This window comes from Melanotaenia boesemani, chromosome 8 (genome assembly GCF_017639745.1).
Source record: "Melanotaenia boesemani isolate fMelBoe1 chromosome 8, fMelBoe1.pri, whole genome shotgun sequence".
NCBI lineage: Eukaryota > Metazoa > Chordata > Actinopteri > Atheriniformes > Melanotaeniidae > Melanotaenia > Melanotaenia boesemani.
Genome location: NC_055689.1, coordinates 9,000,670 through 9,018,594, shown reverse-complemented (window position 1 = coordinate 9,018,594; position 17,925 = coordinate 9,000,670). Strand labels below are relative to the sequence as shown.

The following is a 17,925-nucleotide window of genomic DNA, read 5'->3' as shown; positions in this document are numbered from 1 at the left end:
TAGATAAAAAGAAATGCGAGTGAAGACAGATGCACGTGTAGCTGTAATGCACCTTTATTTAGAAATATGATAGCTCCTGTTGATCATGACTCAGCGCCTGTTGCAACCACTCTGTGTGTGTGTGTGTGTGTGTGTGTGTGTGTGTGTGTGTGTGTGTGTGTGTGTGTGTGTGTGTGTGTGTGTGTGTGTGTGAGACAGATTCCTCCGGACTCCACCCTGCCAGTTCTCCTCTGCACGGTTCCAGGAAAGCTTTTTTCACTGCTGCTTTACATCTGTACGGAAACAAGTATTGGAGACAACAAACCCGGAGAGAGGCCCGAGAACAGCTGGCAGACCTGCTGAGGAAGTTTACATCGAGTCGCGTCCCGAAGTTTTAATATTTGAGTGTGTGTGTTTTTTTTAAGCGAAGAAGACGTGACTGACGGCTGGGGAGATAACTCGTGGGATAATTACGACCAGGTGGACCTCTATAATTAGGTAAACCGAGTCCATGATATATTTAAATGATATAGTTTACAGTTTAACGGGTAGCCAACGGGTTACGTACGAGACGTGGGGATATTATGGCCGCTTAAATCCGTTGGTCAGATTCGTTGCAATTTGGGGACACTGAGCTCTTTTCGTGTGTAGCTGTGGGCTGCAGTTACACACCTGAAAAGGCCTTTTGTTGGGTGAGGTTTAGTCCTGTCCTCGTGAACAGGGTGTGATGTTTGAATGTTTTAAAGTCACACAGACATTTTCTTATTTTTATATGAACTAAAACGTGTAACGCTTACTCTGGCCTTAGCTGTTAAAGTTAATGCCCAGTTGCTATAGTGGATCATAATTCTAAGTTAGTATCTACACTGCTTTAACACCTTGTAATATCTTGGAATTCTAATGGTTCGTTCCAGTTGTCCGATTGGTCAAGAGTAGGTGACGTCATTACCAGGTAGTCTTGTTTTCCAGTTGCACCAACTCGGAAAAAATGAATGCCTCCAAAACAGCCTATTTGTGAGCATACAAACGCCGTATAAAACTAGAAAACCTTTTGTAAAAACGTGCACCATGAGACCAAGCAGTTTTTTCATAATGATAATAAATCACATATTGATGTAATTTTTCACAAACAAGCCCACCGTATCAGCATAATTATCAATAAGCACAACTCGCTGCTGTTTACACTAAACGTAATGGACAAAAATATAAAGAATTTTAATAAAGACAACAATGGACTACAAGTGGTACTGTGGGCAGCCATCTTTAAATCTGGAATCTGTCCACTGAAACTTACTAGTTCACCATTCAGAAAAATGAGCTCACTTCATAATTTCTGGCAAGAATTCCTCGTAATTCCAAGGACAACTGGAACGCACGATTCGTTATAACATGCTTAGTTCAAATACAGAGATGCTTAGTCCAGCACTAATGCTTAGTCCAATTTCTGAGTTACTCTGAATGCTAAGATGGTTAATCAGAATACGAAGAGGCTTAGTCCAAATTCTGAGATGCGTAATCCAAATATAAGCTTAGTTCGACTACAGAGATGCTTAGTCCAACACTAATGCTTTGTCCAAATTCTAAAATTTTTAGTCCAAAAAGTAAGATGCTTAGTCTGAATTTCAAAACGGTGGCTCTTAAAATTTTCATCTGAATTTTTAAGTACGAATTCAGAAATACTAAGTCTGAATTTCAAGTGAAAGAATTTAGAGATTCTTTGTCAGGAATCTAACATATGGTGCAGTGGTTAGCACTGTCAACACCTAACAGCATGGAGGTTCCTGGTGCTCTCCAAGAACTCCAACCTCCTGTTGCAGTTAGGTTATTGTGAGAGGCAGTGAGGGGGGATCCAGGGCTGCCTGTGTTGACCTGCTAATGTCCAGGGTTTACCCCATCCTTATGTAAAGCCTCCAGCCCCCTTGCAGCCCTGCATTAGTATAAGCAGGAGATAATGGATGGATGTTTATCTACTACTCACAAAAAGTTTGGGACTTTCAGCTTTTGGGTGAAATTTACATAAAATGTAAAACGTTTATGCTGTACTGGTGGTGTATCAGGAATGTAGGACGTTATGTAGAATCATACAATGGTAATTACTTAATTTCAACAATTTATTGAAACAAAAGCTAACACCAGTGGTAAGTATACCACAACCTAAACCACCAATGTCTCAACAGCTTGTCATGTATGAGGTGTTGTCTCCGTCTGATGATGACAAAGCGAATGATATAATGAAGAGAACTGGTTAAATACAAGCTGTCGTTGAATAAAAACATCTAGTAGACTACTAAATTCATGATTCAGACATTTTTGTTTTTTGTTTTGTCAGTAAATGACCAGGTTAGAGTTCAGTATGTTGTGCAATAAGTGTTTAAACATTAAGCATTCAACAGTTTGGAGAAAGTCAAAGTTCACCTGTAAAAGTTATAGTCCATTTTAGGTACTTTCTGGCATCATTCATGAAGCTAAACAGCCCCAGCTTTTTGTGAGTAGTGTAATTCAGCAATTTGCATGTTAACTGACTGAGATACTTCAATGAACCAGCATCAAAACTGTACTAAAGGCCTGTTCTTGTTCTGGTAAAAGGAATATAAATGTCTGCCATTAGTCCAAAAGCTTTGTGTGTTGGAGGAAAGCATGACTTCCTGTTTAACTAAAGCTGGCTGCAAAATGATAACGTTGACCACAAAGTAGTTTAACATGTCACTTAGTGAAACTTTCCATGGTAGTAGTCTTCAGCTTTTTTTATTAGCTATTAGTATGTAAAGTATTTTCTGAAATGAGCGAGAAGAAAAAAGTCATTTACACTGTTTATTACAAAGGTTATTGAAGTAACTACAGAGCTGAAAGATACAGATACAAAACAAAGAAGTCTTCTTACAGTAGCTTTTGATCACACGTTGAACATTCCTACACAGTACATGGACACTAACTGACGCACCTTAAAAATATAATGAAACTACAATAAAAGAAACACGCCTTTCAAGTTTGGCAGTCACCAAGTCGGCAGCTGGTCACGTTGCAGATTAACAAGCCTTGAATTGAAGAAGCCAATGACGAAAACATTTTGTGGCTTTTTACTCAACAGCAGCATCAGTTTACAAGTCATATAAAAACTTCACCAAAAAAGGAACAATCTGTTAAGTTCTGTTGAACCAGTTCAAGCTGTTGTGAGGCATTTTTTGTTATTTTTTCTATCCATGACATAATTCACATGACCGAACACATGGATTTCTCTGTGTACGAGGCCTTGCAGCTTCTCCAGAAGCAGCTTCTGTTATCAGGACTGCAGCACTTAGAAACACGTATTCATATAACAGTAATTGTTAAATGCATACATACAAAGTAGACATGGAAGTCAGTTTCTGTTGGCTATAACCGACTCTCCCAGAGCAAAGTTACACCCTCCTGCTCAAACACATTCAAACCTGAAGCCCTTTTTTTTTCTGGAAACGGTCTCAGTGACCAGTAATGATCAGCTCTGTTGTTCCTTGTGTGACTGGACTTTTCCAGTGAATGTTTTCTGCCTGTTGCTGGGTGCTGTGATGTGATGTAATGGCAGCAAGAGGCGGGGCCAGCACTGAAATTCCTTCACTGGTGTATTCCCCTAAACGCCTCATTGATGGAGCTGTGCTGCTTTTAGAATCTCTGAAAATCACAAAGCAAATAAGAACATATTAGGAAAGGCATCCTGATTTTTTTATGTGGTTTCTATCAACTGTAAACTAAAAAAAAAACATGATTTTCTTTTGAGAAATGTTTAAATGCTTCACATGTTAACCGTAGGTTCGTTTAGGTTAAGTGTTTGTAGTTTGATTGCTTCTACATTTTGTATGTGTATTTGTGTATTTATTAATAGAAACTCAGTGATGAGGTCCATGCGTTGTTTAAGAGACTCTGGTGGTTACTGTTGATAAAAACCACATGATCCTGTTGACCTTTTACAATCTCCCGTTTATCTCGGAGGTTAAGCTCTTGTGTGGGTTGACACTGAGCCAGAACTCTGTTATTATCCAGCCTAAGTGTTATATAATTTATACACAGTGACGTCACACTGACAGTATTTCTTTCCTTTTTTCCCCCCATTGTCCCAAATGGCAGGATCGTTTATTTGTATTTGTACACATGGTGGTATATATTGGCTTAAGGCAATTTGATGATAATGGATTATTTATTTTCTGTTATAAAATGCAGAGTAGATGCAGCTCCAGCTGTGCTGGAGCCAGAATATTTTTGTAGATGTAGCCAGACTGAGAGCGTTATTGTTATTGTAGTGTTACGGGAGCTTATGTCTCGTTACTGGTTTTCCTGCGTGGCTGCACAGCTGTTGGATATATAGTTCATTCTTTTTTTTTAATACAGACATGTCTGCCATGTGGAGGGAAACCAAGTTTATGTAATTCTTGCTTGTCTAAATGAGATCAGAAGCTCAGACGTTAATCTTTCTGCTGATAAGTCATGAAAATCACTCATTTCAAGTATAACAATAAATAATCTGAATCGCTCAACTACTCCGTTTAAGTTTATTTGTCCAGCCATGAAATTGAGCTCTTTTTAGTTCTTGGTATGTGTGTATTTTTGTTACAATTGTTGTCTTGTTTTTAATTAAATTCTGTTTACTTTGCCATTGTTTTATTATCTGATTCATATATTTTTTTTCTCTAATCTAGCCTCAAATGAGAAAATATATTTTCCTTTGATATTTAATCCTTTTTATTAATTTATTTTCTAGTAGAAGGTATCAAGTTCCTACATGCAAACTGAGCTGTTTGTCCCCATTTCTATAACAAAGTTTAATAATTTGAAATAGTGTCTTTTATGGCCACGCGGATAGTGTAGTATCTAATTTGGGACTATTTATTTTTTATTTTTTGTTTTTCTGTTTTTATCCCAAAAATGATGCAACATGTTTGACTTCTGTTGGTGTGGTTGGAAGTATATTACAGTAGTTTACTGTTGTCTACGTCTTGCTAAGTTGAGGTAGCTATTCTTACAGCACTTGAGTCCAAGACAAATGTTTCTTTGGGGACAATGAAGTCTATCGTATTCTGTTGTGAAGGTAGCTTCTTAGGATTTTAGACCGTAGCAATTTCACAATTCTTATATGTAGTTCTAGTCTTTTTTCATTTCTGATCTATGAATTTTATTTGATAAAGATGTGACAGGGTTTTCTTAGTTCGTTATATTGAGGTGTTTTCTTTCTTATTAAAAAGAAAAGTAGTTTAAGGTTTTAATTTTAATGCTTTTTATTCTATTGTCTTTTTGCTTTTACATTCTTTAAAGTAACTTGTGCTACATTAAATTTGTAGGAAAATGCAGCACAAATATATGTGTAGTTTCTCATTTAAGTTTGATCTAGTTGTCCTGCTGTCATCCTGTCTCACTCTTTAGCTTCTAACCTTTTTTTAGGAATATTGTCAACGTGGTGTTAAGAGTTATTGCATCTCCTCCTCTCCATAGGTGGCATGTCCAGGTCAGACTACCCTCCAGGGTACGACTCCCATGGCCCAATGTACGCACCTCAGGGTGGAGGTTATCCACAACCCCCTGCATATGGCTTCCCCTCTTATGGTGGTTCCCAGCCAGGCCAGCCCTCTGCTCCCTACCCTACTGGTCCAAATGTCCCTCTGTTCCCAGGCCAGCCAATGGGGTATCCTCCTGGACCTTACCAGGGACAGCCTCAACATGGTGGGCCTCCAGGATCGGGCTACCCTAACCCACCTCCCATGCCTCCGGTCATCCCACCTACCATACCATCAGGTGTCCTGAGCTCTGGTAAGACTGCACCTGCTAACCAGTTTCTTACTTAAAGCCTCTTAACCTAAATCCTTTTTTTTTATTTTTTTTTACAAATGACAGGGATGTCAGTCTTTTAAGTACATGTGTGAATTTCCCCAAATATCCAAACATTCCTTTAATGTTTTGTTTATATTTGGATTCATGAATACAAGCACCTTTCTCTGATCACGGTGAGGTGTGTTGTAGTTGCTGAACTCAGCTCTGTTCCACAGATGACATGGGTGATGAGTTTGCTGCTCATGGCAGCGGCTGGGACGATCTGAGCATCCGGCACGCTTTCATCAGAAAGGTAAAGTCGTAAACCACAATGAACTCAGCCTTATTGTCTCATGTGTATCTGGTAGATGGATCAGACATACCTCCATAAAAAGAAAAGAAATCCATGTAATAATCTGTTGTCAGGATGCTTTAAGGCAGTGGTTCCCAACCTATTTTCTTGAGGACCTTCTTCATGTAGATGCTAAAAATGTGGCGGGTCTCCTGCCCTACGCCATGCTGAAACCATGTTTGGATTTATGTTTTCACTGGTGAGATTCTCACCCTAAATACTGTTTTCTGGCCGAGTCCTGTTCTTGATGAAGCCAAAGTTCATTGAACAAATAGCCTTACTACCCTGAAAATCCAGATTGCCCGGATAGACATGAAGTGCTCTACTACTGTAGCTCCACCAGCTCACTGACCTCATGAAACCCCAGTAAATGGATTTGGTTGGATGCACAAGTTGTAGTGTTTTTATTTGTTTATTTAATTATTGACTAAGGATACATGTGTTAAAATGTTGTATAGTGGATTTTATTACCCCATTTTTTCACTTTGGGATCTGGTTTAAAAACGTTTGGGGTTTTCAGGCTCTCAAAATGCATGTTCCATGCGAGCAAAATGTCCAGAGGCCTCATTTATAAAACTGTGTATTAGATCCTTACTAAAAGTGTACGTGTGCCCAAAACCCAAAGTTAAGTAAAGCAGATTTATAAAACCATGCATGCACATAGGTGAAAGCAATTTCCCCGATATAAATCACACTCTCCCTGAAGGTTTGTGTAGGTGAAATTGGCTCATACCCCACCCCTACACACCCACATTCTACCATAAATGGTCGATGCAAAATACCTTATGTTTTTAAGTAAGCCAGCTGATCTGTGGCATTTTAAGTTTAATCATAGCAACCGAGAAGACAAGAAAACACAACTTTACGGAGACTGAAGTTGAGGTGTGGTGAGGTGGAGGCTTGCAAAAACATTTTATTTGAGGATCACAGTGGTGGAAGCACAAATAAATGAAAGGCTGCAGGGATGGCCTTCCCGAGCACAAGAGAGCCCTAAGCGCATGGCGCACCTGGAAGTGGCCGGTGCTGAAGGACGCTGTCCTGCAAACACAAAGAGACACAATCAGTGCGGTGAAGGAAATTTGGGATGAACTGCAACAAATCCATATTGTGTGGCATTTTATCTGAAATCTTTAGCTCATTAAAGAACTGCATAACACCTTTGTGCAGCCTTGCTCCCTGTTGAAACTCTTGATATCGGAGAGGTGGCCATGCATCAGGGTCCTCATGGTGAGAGGGTGGAAGAGAATTGGCATTCCTCAGTGCGACATTGTGCAGCACACCACACACCATGATTATTCTGCACTTCTTTTTAGGATGGTACAGTAGTCTGCCCCCTGATGCATCCAAACAACACCAACAGTGTTTGAGAAGGCTTGCTCTTCAACAGCACATGCACAAACTTAGACCACATTAGCCACCTCCCCTGCGCTTTACAAGGTTTGCAAATGGAGTGAGGTGCCAGCGCGGCAGGGGGAGCCAATGTGACCAGCAAGTGACAAAATAATTATTAGAAGTCAGGTTTTAATTGTAAGTATAGTGTGTATTTATTTACTAAGGAGCCAGCCATCACTCTCAGCGCCTGCCTGCAGTCTATCCCCTTCATTGCTGAGTTATGTGTTGACCCAGGCCACCGGGCCACAAAATTAGAACCATTCAGAACCATGTTTTAATCAGAAATAACTTGTACATTGATTGATACTGTACATTTTTACAGATCAGGCAAATTCTTTCTCACTCTGTGCCCTTATAGCAATATGAGTGCAGTCAATCACACCGAATACATTTGTGAAGCAGGACATTGCTGAAAATTGCCTTTTGATGTTGGCCTGTTCTCCCACAGTGTAAGAAAACTTAATGTATCAAGTAGTCTTTTTAATAATGCCATTCAAAACAGCTGGTATTAGAGGGCTCGGGGAGGGCAGAGATTTGTTCCAGACATGAGGATAGAATTTTGATCATCTTAAAAACATTCCTTCCTGTTGGTCCCGCAGGAAAGAGCCAGTTGCCAGAAAGCAGATAGTGGCCAACAGCTGCAGATTCATCGGGATTGCACAGCTTTGGCGGATCAGTCGATTTAACACTAGGCCAGTTCAGCATATAGATCTAAGAGCACTGCTCAAGGGAATCTAAATCGGCATTACAGCCATTCATCATCATGGGCCAAGAAATCTTTGTGTTCTCTCAAAACTCTCTCCATCCTGACCCTGCCATTGTTTTTATTTTATTATTATTTTCATACTTACTTTCAGTTCAGAGACAGTTATTAGTGATGGGAGTTCATGTTTGTACAGAATGGGGTATGGGCGGGAGGGGGGAGTGTGCATGCGCTTTGTACGTGCGATTATGCTTTTTTATTTTTTTGTCATATTTGATGTGTGAAGGCTGTTACATTTTGTTTTTATTTTGCATAGTTTGTTATTCTATTCTGTTCTATTCTACAGTCATTTAGCAGACGCTTTTATCCAAAGCGACTTACATTTGAGAGTAAGAACAACACAAGTAAGAATTCAAACAAGATGGGACGTCATGATTAACTGATAGTCAGACTGCTGGGAGTCCAGTTGGACCCAGGTGCTGTCATGTAGTGCTAGAGGCAGTGCATATAATTTTTTTTTTTTTTTTTTAAGTTTTTTTTAGTTTTTGTAAGTCATTTTGTTTAAATACAAACATCACAATTTCATCAAACAATATCAACGTGGGCATAAGTGCATGATTTCATCACACAGTAGTGTAGAGCACATTGTGTTGCTTTGTGCTTGAAAAGTGCTCTATAAATAAAATTTGATTGGCATAATCTGCAAGCAGGGACAGCGCATCCACTGTGAAGCCTACGCATGAGTGTCACTGGAGTATTTATATGTTCACTCAGTAATTACACTAATTACGACACACCCTGTCACAATGAATGTACCAATAAGTGCCATCGCTAACTAATTTGAAGATATACGTATTAAGATACTGAACTGTAATTCTTACATGAGTGCTTATGGACGGCTTCATCCAGGAACACATCTATGATATTGCAGGTCTCTGTGTTTATAATTATAAGGGTCTACAAGTCAGATATGAATGATTAAATGCACAAGATGAATGTGGCTTGAATTCACCATCTCACCAGCTGTGCTGCCAGTTTATCCCATCTCCAAAATGCTCATGCGCAAGGTTGAGAGTTTTTGTACAGGTGTGCACATTCTCCCATCAAGTTTGTTTTTATAAATCACAACCTTTGTGCAAAAAGTGACATCTTTAGGCCCCGTTTTGTGTGTACACAATGTTTATAAATGAGGCCCCAGATAATTAAAAAAAGACTTCAGCTTCACCTCATCTTTGTGTAGACATGGTCTTGATTTTTAATCACAATAGCTCTGAATGCTCAAAGCCTCGGGGACTCCCTGTGCTGTTTGGGAGAACCCCTTGGAGAGTCCCAGACCCCAGGTTGGGAACCACTGCTTTATGGGACACTACAAGTTTGCAGTGGTGTTTTTCTGGAAAGTTGCTGCTTCTCTTTCATCATTCTTCCATCTCATAAATGCTTCATGCTAATATGCTGCCTAGTAAACCCATGAACAGAGACATTAACTGACTACAATAAGTGCTGAAAGCTTTTTTTTCTCTCTCTTTACCTCGCTTAGGATACTGTTGCATGTTTTTTCAGTCATCTTTGCTGAACTCACAGATGTAGGAAGAGCAGCCACAGACCAACATGTATAATCTCAAACTGTAGACTGATATTAGATAAGTTATCTAAGAGCACGTTATGTTCCTTTTCAGTTTTATGCAAATCAAAATTCCTGATCATCATTATGAGGTGTGGTTCATAAACTACATGCATGATTTTGAACAGCTGAGTATCTGTTCATATTTCAACTGGCTTAAATTAATGACTTTTATCTTAGTAGCTGAACTCCAGTTCAGCTAGTTTATTCTACCCATTTCTAACCAGTTGCTGCTGCAGCTTAAGAGCTAAAGTGGGTGTTCTAACAATCAGAGGGTCAATTATTTTTATGCTTCTGTTACTGTGCTTGTTGCATTCACCTTGGACGAGATATGGTAGGTCTACATAAAGGTCTACACAGCCTTTAAAAAATGTTTATATGCAATACTGTGTGCAAAAGTGTCTGAACTTTTCTGTATGTGAGATACAGTAAAAAAAAAAAAATAATGCAAACCTCGTTTTAAAGAAAAATTAATATCAAAACGTACAAAGATCTGGAGCAAAAATGTGCACACAGATATTTTTCAGCAGATATTTGAAGCTGTGCACAATAATGCTTCTCTTTTATGAAAATGTATGCCCTAGGGCAAAAGCACACATTAACTGTATGAAGCAAAATCTAAAAAAGAAAACTGTTTCTACTCTATTCACATGAAATTTTGTTTATCCTACAATTCTGGTGCTTTTTTTTTTCCTTTTCAGCTGCACAGTATCATGTAAACATTACACAAACTGTGGTCTGGTATAAACCATTTGACCACATGGTCTGAAGGAAGGAAGTGTACACAGTTTGCAAGTCAGTGTGTAGAAAAATCCATGCAATTTATGCCATTGGCTACATAAGTATACACACTTTTTGTGGATGTGGGTATGTTCTGAATCACCATATTTAACAATAAATACCTGTTATGTAATTATCTGGGTCAACAGGACTTTGTTGGTTACCGCATGTTACAAGAATCTCCTGTATTGTCTTCATATGTCTGGGCTGTACAGTAGAGTAGAAATTCAAATTCAAACTGTGTGAAAAACACGCTATGGCCTGATAAGATCAAGGGTGAAATTAATGATAACTGAAAGATTTATTGAAAAGTAAAGTGCATACTAAAACTCAACAACAAAGGAGTGGCTTTAGAAAAAGAAACTGAAACAGCATGTGCTTGTTTTTCAGGTCTACTTGATTCTTGCATCACAGCTCCTCGTCACCACATCCATCGTGGCCGTATTCACATTTGTGTGAGTACAGTGAGTAATTGTGACTTTCATTACGGGCAATTCCCACTTTTAACTTCTGTGTTTTCCCACAGCCAACCTGTCAGAAGCTTTGTACAGAGAAACCAAGCCGTGTACTGGGCCTCATAGTAAGTCTCCTTCTTCTGTAACTTCACCAACCTGAGTTATGATATGCTTCTGTGATAATAGCTTTTATACAAGATTTTTTTCTATTTTGTCATTTTAGTGCTGTGTATATCATCACCCACCTTGTGCTGGTTTGCTGTAAGGGCCCCCGGTGAGCACCAGGAAACATGTGAACAGATAAAGCTTACTTGATGTTACTTAATACTGAAACTGTCCTGTAAACACTTTATTTTGTTGTGCAGGAGGAAGTTCCCATGGAATGTCATTCTGCTGCTCATCTTTGTGAGTTGACGTGTTTGTTTTTTGTTTTTTTTATCTTTAGAATCGTCGACGGCTGAGACACACAATTAAGAGCTAAAGTGACACAGACATGATAAGACATGTTTCCTGGACAGGAATCAAATCTGTTTTCTGTTTCTGGACTGAAATACTTCAGTTCAGCTTTTTAACTGCAGATTTCCAGTAGCCTACATTATTAGATATTCTTGTACATGAGCCAAGTGGTGTGTCACCACATGCCAGTCACTGTTTTTTTTTCTTTTTTTTTTTTTAGGTATCTCTATTTTAACAGCTCAAACAGCAAAATTCATAACACTAACATGTTGGCTAGTACTTTAATTGCAAATCCAAAAGATATGGAACATGTAAACATCTATTTGGACTTGTTAGGTTCAGTTAGAAAGTGCAAAATTACAGTATAAAGTTTGTTTCATTCAGTATGGAGCAGTTTTGTCTTTTAATGGAAGTGATTATTTGAGATTTTACATTTAGTCTTATAAAACAACATTCCTTATTTACAAGAGATGCATTCCTCCCCTTAAGAAATTTCTGTTTTTATTTAAATCGGTCAGTTTATTGATGTATATTGACTGAATATTTAAATTGTATTTGGCTCAATCCAGTCTTATTATTGGAAAAAGTGTTTTATTATTATTATTCATTTAATTAACTCTAGCTGTATATGATAGATTATACATAAAGTTCTCAACATTTATTATTTTTACACAGACTTTGGCTTTGTCCTACATGACTGGGTCCATATCCAGGTAAAAATACACACACTCAAAATTTCAAAGAGAGGAAAAAAGACAGCTAACATGTAAAGAAATTACCAGATATTTCCATCATCACCATTAACCGTGTGTTTCTCTTTGTTTTTAGCTACTATGACACAAAAGCAGTGTTTCTGGCCTTGGGAATCACTGCCGTCGTCTGCATTGCTGTCACCGTCTTCTGTTTCCAGACAAAGGTGTGTTTGAGTGTTTCTGTCACGGTTCACCAGCTTTAAATAACTACAGCGCATTTCTTCTGTCTGTGGTTACACTGTTTAGGTCGACTTCACTAAGTGCCAGGGCCTTTTCTGCGTTCTTGGGATTGTGATGTTTGTGACTGGCATCATTACAGCCATCGTCCTGTCCTTCAAATATGTAAGTTAGAGCTGATAAGATGAAGAAAAACATTAATTCTTGATTTTTTGTTTTGTTTTGTTTTTGTCTCCTAACCACTGTTTATTGTTGCAGATTCTCTGGCTTCACATGCTTTATGCAGCTCTAGGAGCCATAGTATTCACCATGGTGAGTGCTTTATGTATGAAATGGAAAACAGAGGTATACAGATTAGTTCATGGTGGGTCAATTATAAGCTGGCCAGATCCCGTGACTGAAAAATAAGCCCATATTATCACCCCTCCACCACCGTGCTTGACAATTGATTTGTCTGCACTGAAATGTTGTTTCCCTTTTAACCGAACATGTTGCTGAGCATCTCCACTTTGGTCTCATCTTTCCAAGAAACATTTTGGTTCTTTGAGATTTAACTCTGCAAATCTAAGCTGTCCTGCCTTTGTTTTTTTAAGAGAGTAGATCCAGGCAACCATTCCAAACAAGGCATACTTGTTTAGTCTTTTTCTGATTTTACTGTCATGAACTTTGACATTCAACATGCTGAGGCCTGGAGTGACTGAGACTACTCTGAACTTGGGGTGAACTTACTGTGATGTCTTCTCTTGAGTGCTTCCCACATAATCTTTCAAATATCATTAAAGTCCTTGAAGGACTGACATTAGTTAACCCTAATAAGCAATTAAACACATTATTACAGTTTGTTTAGGTTAATGGGCTTTGACTACCTGCTTCAGAGAGCTCACTCTCAAGCAGCACTGTTAGGATCATCTTGTTGGATTTCTCAAGCGTTTTTAACACAGTCTGCACTGTTATGTGAGAAGCTCCATAAATGTCAGGTGAACACCTCCACAACCACCTGGATTTATGACTACCTAACAAACCACAGTCTGTGAGACTGAAAAGTTGTGTGTCTGAGATGGTGGTCAGCAGCACAGGAGCAACACAAGGGACTGTACTTTCACCATTTGACTGCAGTTGTGGGGTGTATCAGTGATGGACAAGAAGCTGAAGTCCATTTACGCGATGCCGTGATTCAGAATGCTGCTACACAAATTACTGAACATATTGGACAACTCTTCACATCCTTTACACAACACAGTGAAGAAACTGTGTTTGGTGAGAGGCAGGAAGTGGGCTTATAATCTGTCCCTGATTAATGGACAGCAACAGCTTAGGATCAGTGCTGATGTCTTTCCTCCTTGGCACTGTTAACACACCTGAAGGCTCCGGGCCAGTAAATTGGCAAAATGTCTGCTTTTTACATGTGTTTACACTTGATCCTTACTATTAATAAATCAAGTACATTGCATTTGCAGCACCTGGATTCTACTTAACCTGTTTAATCCTATGGAAGCGCTAAGGGTAGACATAGTTTTTCATACACCTCTTCAGCATTTTGTCTTGGATTTTGTTCAGTAAGCAGTGGTGTGTAAGACAATGTCCTCCCTTCTTCGTCTGAACTTCCATGTATATAATTTTAAAACCTGGTAAGGAACAGATGTTTGTTATATTTTCACACAAACTTGTTGAAATTGTTGTTGTTCTTTTTTTTCTACTTTATATTCTATTATGCTGTCCTTTTCAGACACTAAATTTCTGTTTTTTTTTTTTTTTTTTTTTTAGTTCCTGGCTTACCACACACAACTACTTATCGGGAACCGGAAGCACTCCATCAGCCCGGAGGAGTATGTGTTCGCCGCACTCTCCATCTATGTTGATATCATCCAGATCTTCCTCTTCCTTCTGCAAATTATCGGCGCATCCACAAAATGAAACTACCCTGTTGCAGCAAAACCATTCTGATTCTTTTAAAACTTTTTTTTTCTCAGTAAAAATCGAAATGCATTTGCAAAAAGTCAAAGGGCTAAATTGTAAATGTTGGTGTAGGTTAAACATATGCACATGAAAAGTGCCCTTTTTTATACTTGTATTTTTGTCTATATCGGCTATAAGCAACTTACGTTAAGTTAAAGAAATTAATACAATATAAATATCTAACCATATTGGAATGCCCGCAGTAGCATTGATTTTTTTTTCTTTCCTCTCTTACTGCATTAGATATATTTTTCTTTCTTTGAACATGTGCAACCTAAATCCTTTTTATCTTTTTTTGTATGAAGATTTAGAAAAGTTGCCAACACAGATGACACCTCTATGGTTGGCTGTACTTTAAGGTGCAAAATGTGTGGCCAGAATCCCAAACTAATAATACTCAAAATTAGTGAGTACTTTAGAGGTCACACCCACCCCTGAAGGACATTTACTACCAGCAGTAGCGTCATCTCTGCTATAGTTGCTTTATGTTAGTTATTTAGTTTATGCTATTTACTTTATAATCACCTTCACTTACTAAATTACTGTAAAAATGCTTCTGAGAAAAGATGTTTACATTATGTACAGGGTTGTAGACTATAAGCTTTGATAATATTGTTATCTGTGCTTGTTATTTTAATGTTCAGTCAGTCAGACAGTAGGCAGACTGAGTGCTAGCATGGTGAGGTTCCACACTGTTCAGCACATTCGGTGCCATGGTGTTAGATCTGTGGAACAGAGCTCCAGCCAAAGTGTCCAAAACTTCATCCACACGTCAAAGTATAAACATACCAAAGCAAAGTTACATACAAACCTTTACTCAATTCAGCATATAAAGCACAGAGCTAAGTGTAAGTGGGGGGTGTAATTATACATATCATTCATAATGAAAATCTGTTTGCTTTTTCATATCAAATAAAGACTTTTCTGAGTTTCTATCTGGTTCATATACAGTGGTGAGTTTTGTTTAAATATACATATAAACCTTTTGTTTTCTTCCATTAAACCAATATTAGTCTTTCAGCAGTAGTCCAAGTGTCACCCAGGATACGATAGAAATCATATCGGATATGTATCATTGGTCCAGTTTAGGCTCCTTTGCATGGTGGCGGTAGCGACTCCCTTCATAATCTCCCTCATTTGATTGTTTCATCCTCTGTCTGATCTTTAGCTGCTTCAGTCGGTTTTTGTCCACTTGTCTCTTGGCCAGGATGAAGCCGATTATTCCCGTGGGTAGACCAATCATCCTGGATGGAGAAATGATATTTGAGTCAGCAAGTGCAGTGTAACAATGTGACAGGATAGTATGTTAATGCTTTTAGACATTAAAATAAAGTGAAGTCTTTTTAAATATGACATAGCTGTCATTAACCTGTACAGATGCTTGCACATATATTTGAGCCACCATACGTTATATATTTATTTATGTATAGTATATTTAGATATACAATCTAATATTTTGTCACATTTTGTTTGAGTATAGAACTGGACATTCTGAAGAATACCACAAATAACAGATACCCTAATTTTTAATTAATTTTGGTGCCACACCATAAATGCAAAAACCCACCAGACCAGGTCCCCACCGCAAAGACATCCAAATTTAATGTTATCATGCAGTGGTGCCCTTCAGTTTCTCTCCAGCAAATTTCCTTCAATTATCAAAACCTGGTATATCGTTATATTGTCTGTCAGTGTCCACAAATACAGTAATACTGTAGTAAAATATGTTCATGATTACTATATATTTGATGGAGCAAATCAAACTAATGATGGATAGATGAAAGTTATATCAGTGTTACAGCAGCAATGCAAGTGAGCATCTCCCGTTAGTCCAGATTGTTGGTCTAAAGCCTCGCAACAGTTCAAATTTAGGCACAAACTAGAACAGAAATGGATGGAAATTGTTAAAAGAACCAAAAAGTAACTGTAAATTAGTAGAATGTACTGGCCCTGTAGTGGACTAGCTGCCAATCCAGAGTGTAATTATTGACTCTTGGGTAGAGGAGGTATGAAAATAAAACATTTTCATCTTCACAGAGAATAACAGAATAATATGACCAGTATGAAAATCATGCTTATCACATGATGCTGCTTCCATATCACTAAAGTCAACACAGTTTAATAATGTTTGGAGATTTTAGATCTATCTGTTGGACTAGATTCTCCATCACAAAAAACATTTCGGAGACAAAGTCACTGGCCACTTTATTAGGTACACTGGAAGTTCACTTACTTGAAAACATGAATTGCTAATGAGCCAATCACATGGCAGCAACTCAATACATTTAGTCATGTAGACATGGACAAGATGACTTACTGACGTTTAACAGTATCAGGGGAAAAAGGGGGTTGTTGGTGCCAGGTGGGCTGGTCTGACTATTTCAGAAATTTCTGATTACTGGGATTTTCACAAACAACCATCTCTAGTGTTTACAGTGAATGGTTAAAAAATAAAACAAATGAGCAGCAGTTGTCTGGACCAAAATGCCCTTTTTAGGTCAGAGGAGAATGGGCAGACTGGGTGGAGTTTATTTTAAAGGCAACGGGACTCAAGTGCCCAAAACCGCAGTAGTGGAGAAGATGGAAAATGTCGCCTAATATGATGAATCTCCATTTCAGCAGCAACATTCAGATAGTAGGGCCAGGATTTGGCAGTAACAACATGAAAGCTTGGATTCATCCTGCTTTGTATCAACACTTCAGGTTGGTGGTGTAATGATATGAGGGACATTCACTTGGCACTCTTTGGGACCTTTAGTACCAACTGAGCATGGTTTAACACCAGTGTCAACAACATGTTTACAGGGCCAACTTGTTGAATCAAGATGTGAGGTTCCCATCATATAAACTGAATACTTTTTTCTTAACTAAGTCAGTTACACTCTAATTATTAGTTATTATCCTAAAGATGAGTTAAATACTCTTTCAGAGATCATTATTGACAGTATTGAACTACCAATCACATATTCACTGTTCAGTTTATTACCAGATGTGTATAAAGGGGAGAGGAGCAGACTCACCAGGCATAACCTATCTTCATCATGGGGTTCTTAGCCTTTCTCCTGGGGATGTACTCAGGACCTTCGATGTCCTCCGTTTCCATTTCTTGGGCTTTCGCTGAAGTGTTTGTCTGGGTGCTTTTCTTCGGTTCCGCACTGGAGCTGCACAGGGAAGCAGCGGGGGAGACATGCAGCTGCAAACGTTGACATACTGTCGGTGTTCTGCTGAGCTGAGAGGGAAACAACCGACCGGGAGCAAGGTGCATCCCTGGAGGACAGATTCAGTTTTCAACCGATGTGATACATACTGACTTTAACTGTTGTTTTTAGTCGAACTATGTAAGGAAAATTAATGTGTTCTTTTAAAAACGTTGATTAATATTTCCATTGTTAATTTTTTGTATCTGTTTATTAGGTGTTACACTGCACGTCAAGTGTGTTACCTGTTAGTGCTGTTCGGATAATTCTTACACAGGAGGCCGCCATGTTTGATAACTGCCAACAGCCATGCGCACTAGTGCTGCTTTA

The 17,925-nt window shown here is 38.6% G+C and overlaps 2 protein-coding genes across 2 annotated transcripts; one reads left to right on the top strand and one right to left on the bottom strand.

Moving 5' to 3' along the window:
* The first annotated feature begins 177 nt into the window (after positions 1–177).
* LOC121644831 (protein lifeguard 3-like) lies at positions 178–15,331 on the top strand. Its single transcript, XM_041993062.1, has 12 exons — positions 178–477; positions 5,440–5,754; positions 5,991–6,067; positions 10,993–11,057; positions 11,129–11,182; positions 11,281–11,331; positions 11,423–11,462; positions 12,189–12,226; positions 12,342–12,429; positions 12,512–12,607; positions 12,701–12,754; positions 14,207–15,331. The coding sequence occupies exons 2-12, from the start codon at positions 5,445–5,447 to the stop codon at positions 14,354–14,356; spliced, it is 1,023 nt and encodes a 340-aa protein (XP_041848996.1). The 5' UTR covers positions 178–477; positions 5,440–5,444; the 3' UTR covers positions 14,357–15,331.
* si:ch73-71c20.5 (DUF4748 domain-containing protein) lies at positions 15,202–17,907 on the bottom strand. The gene is made up of 3 exons (XM_041993063.1): positions 17,841–17,907; positions 17,419–17,665; positions 15,202–15,642 (listed from the first exon to the last, which is right to left on the bottom strand). The coding sequence occupies exons 1-3, from the start codon at positions 17,881–17,883 to the stop codon at positions 15,471–15,473; spliced, it is 462 nt and encodes a 153-aa protein (XP_041848997.1). The 5' UTR covers positions 17,884–17,907; the 3' UTR covers positions 15,202–15,470.
* Between the last annotated feature and the right edge of the window lie 18 nt (positions 17,908–17,925).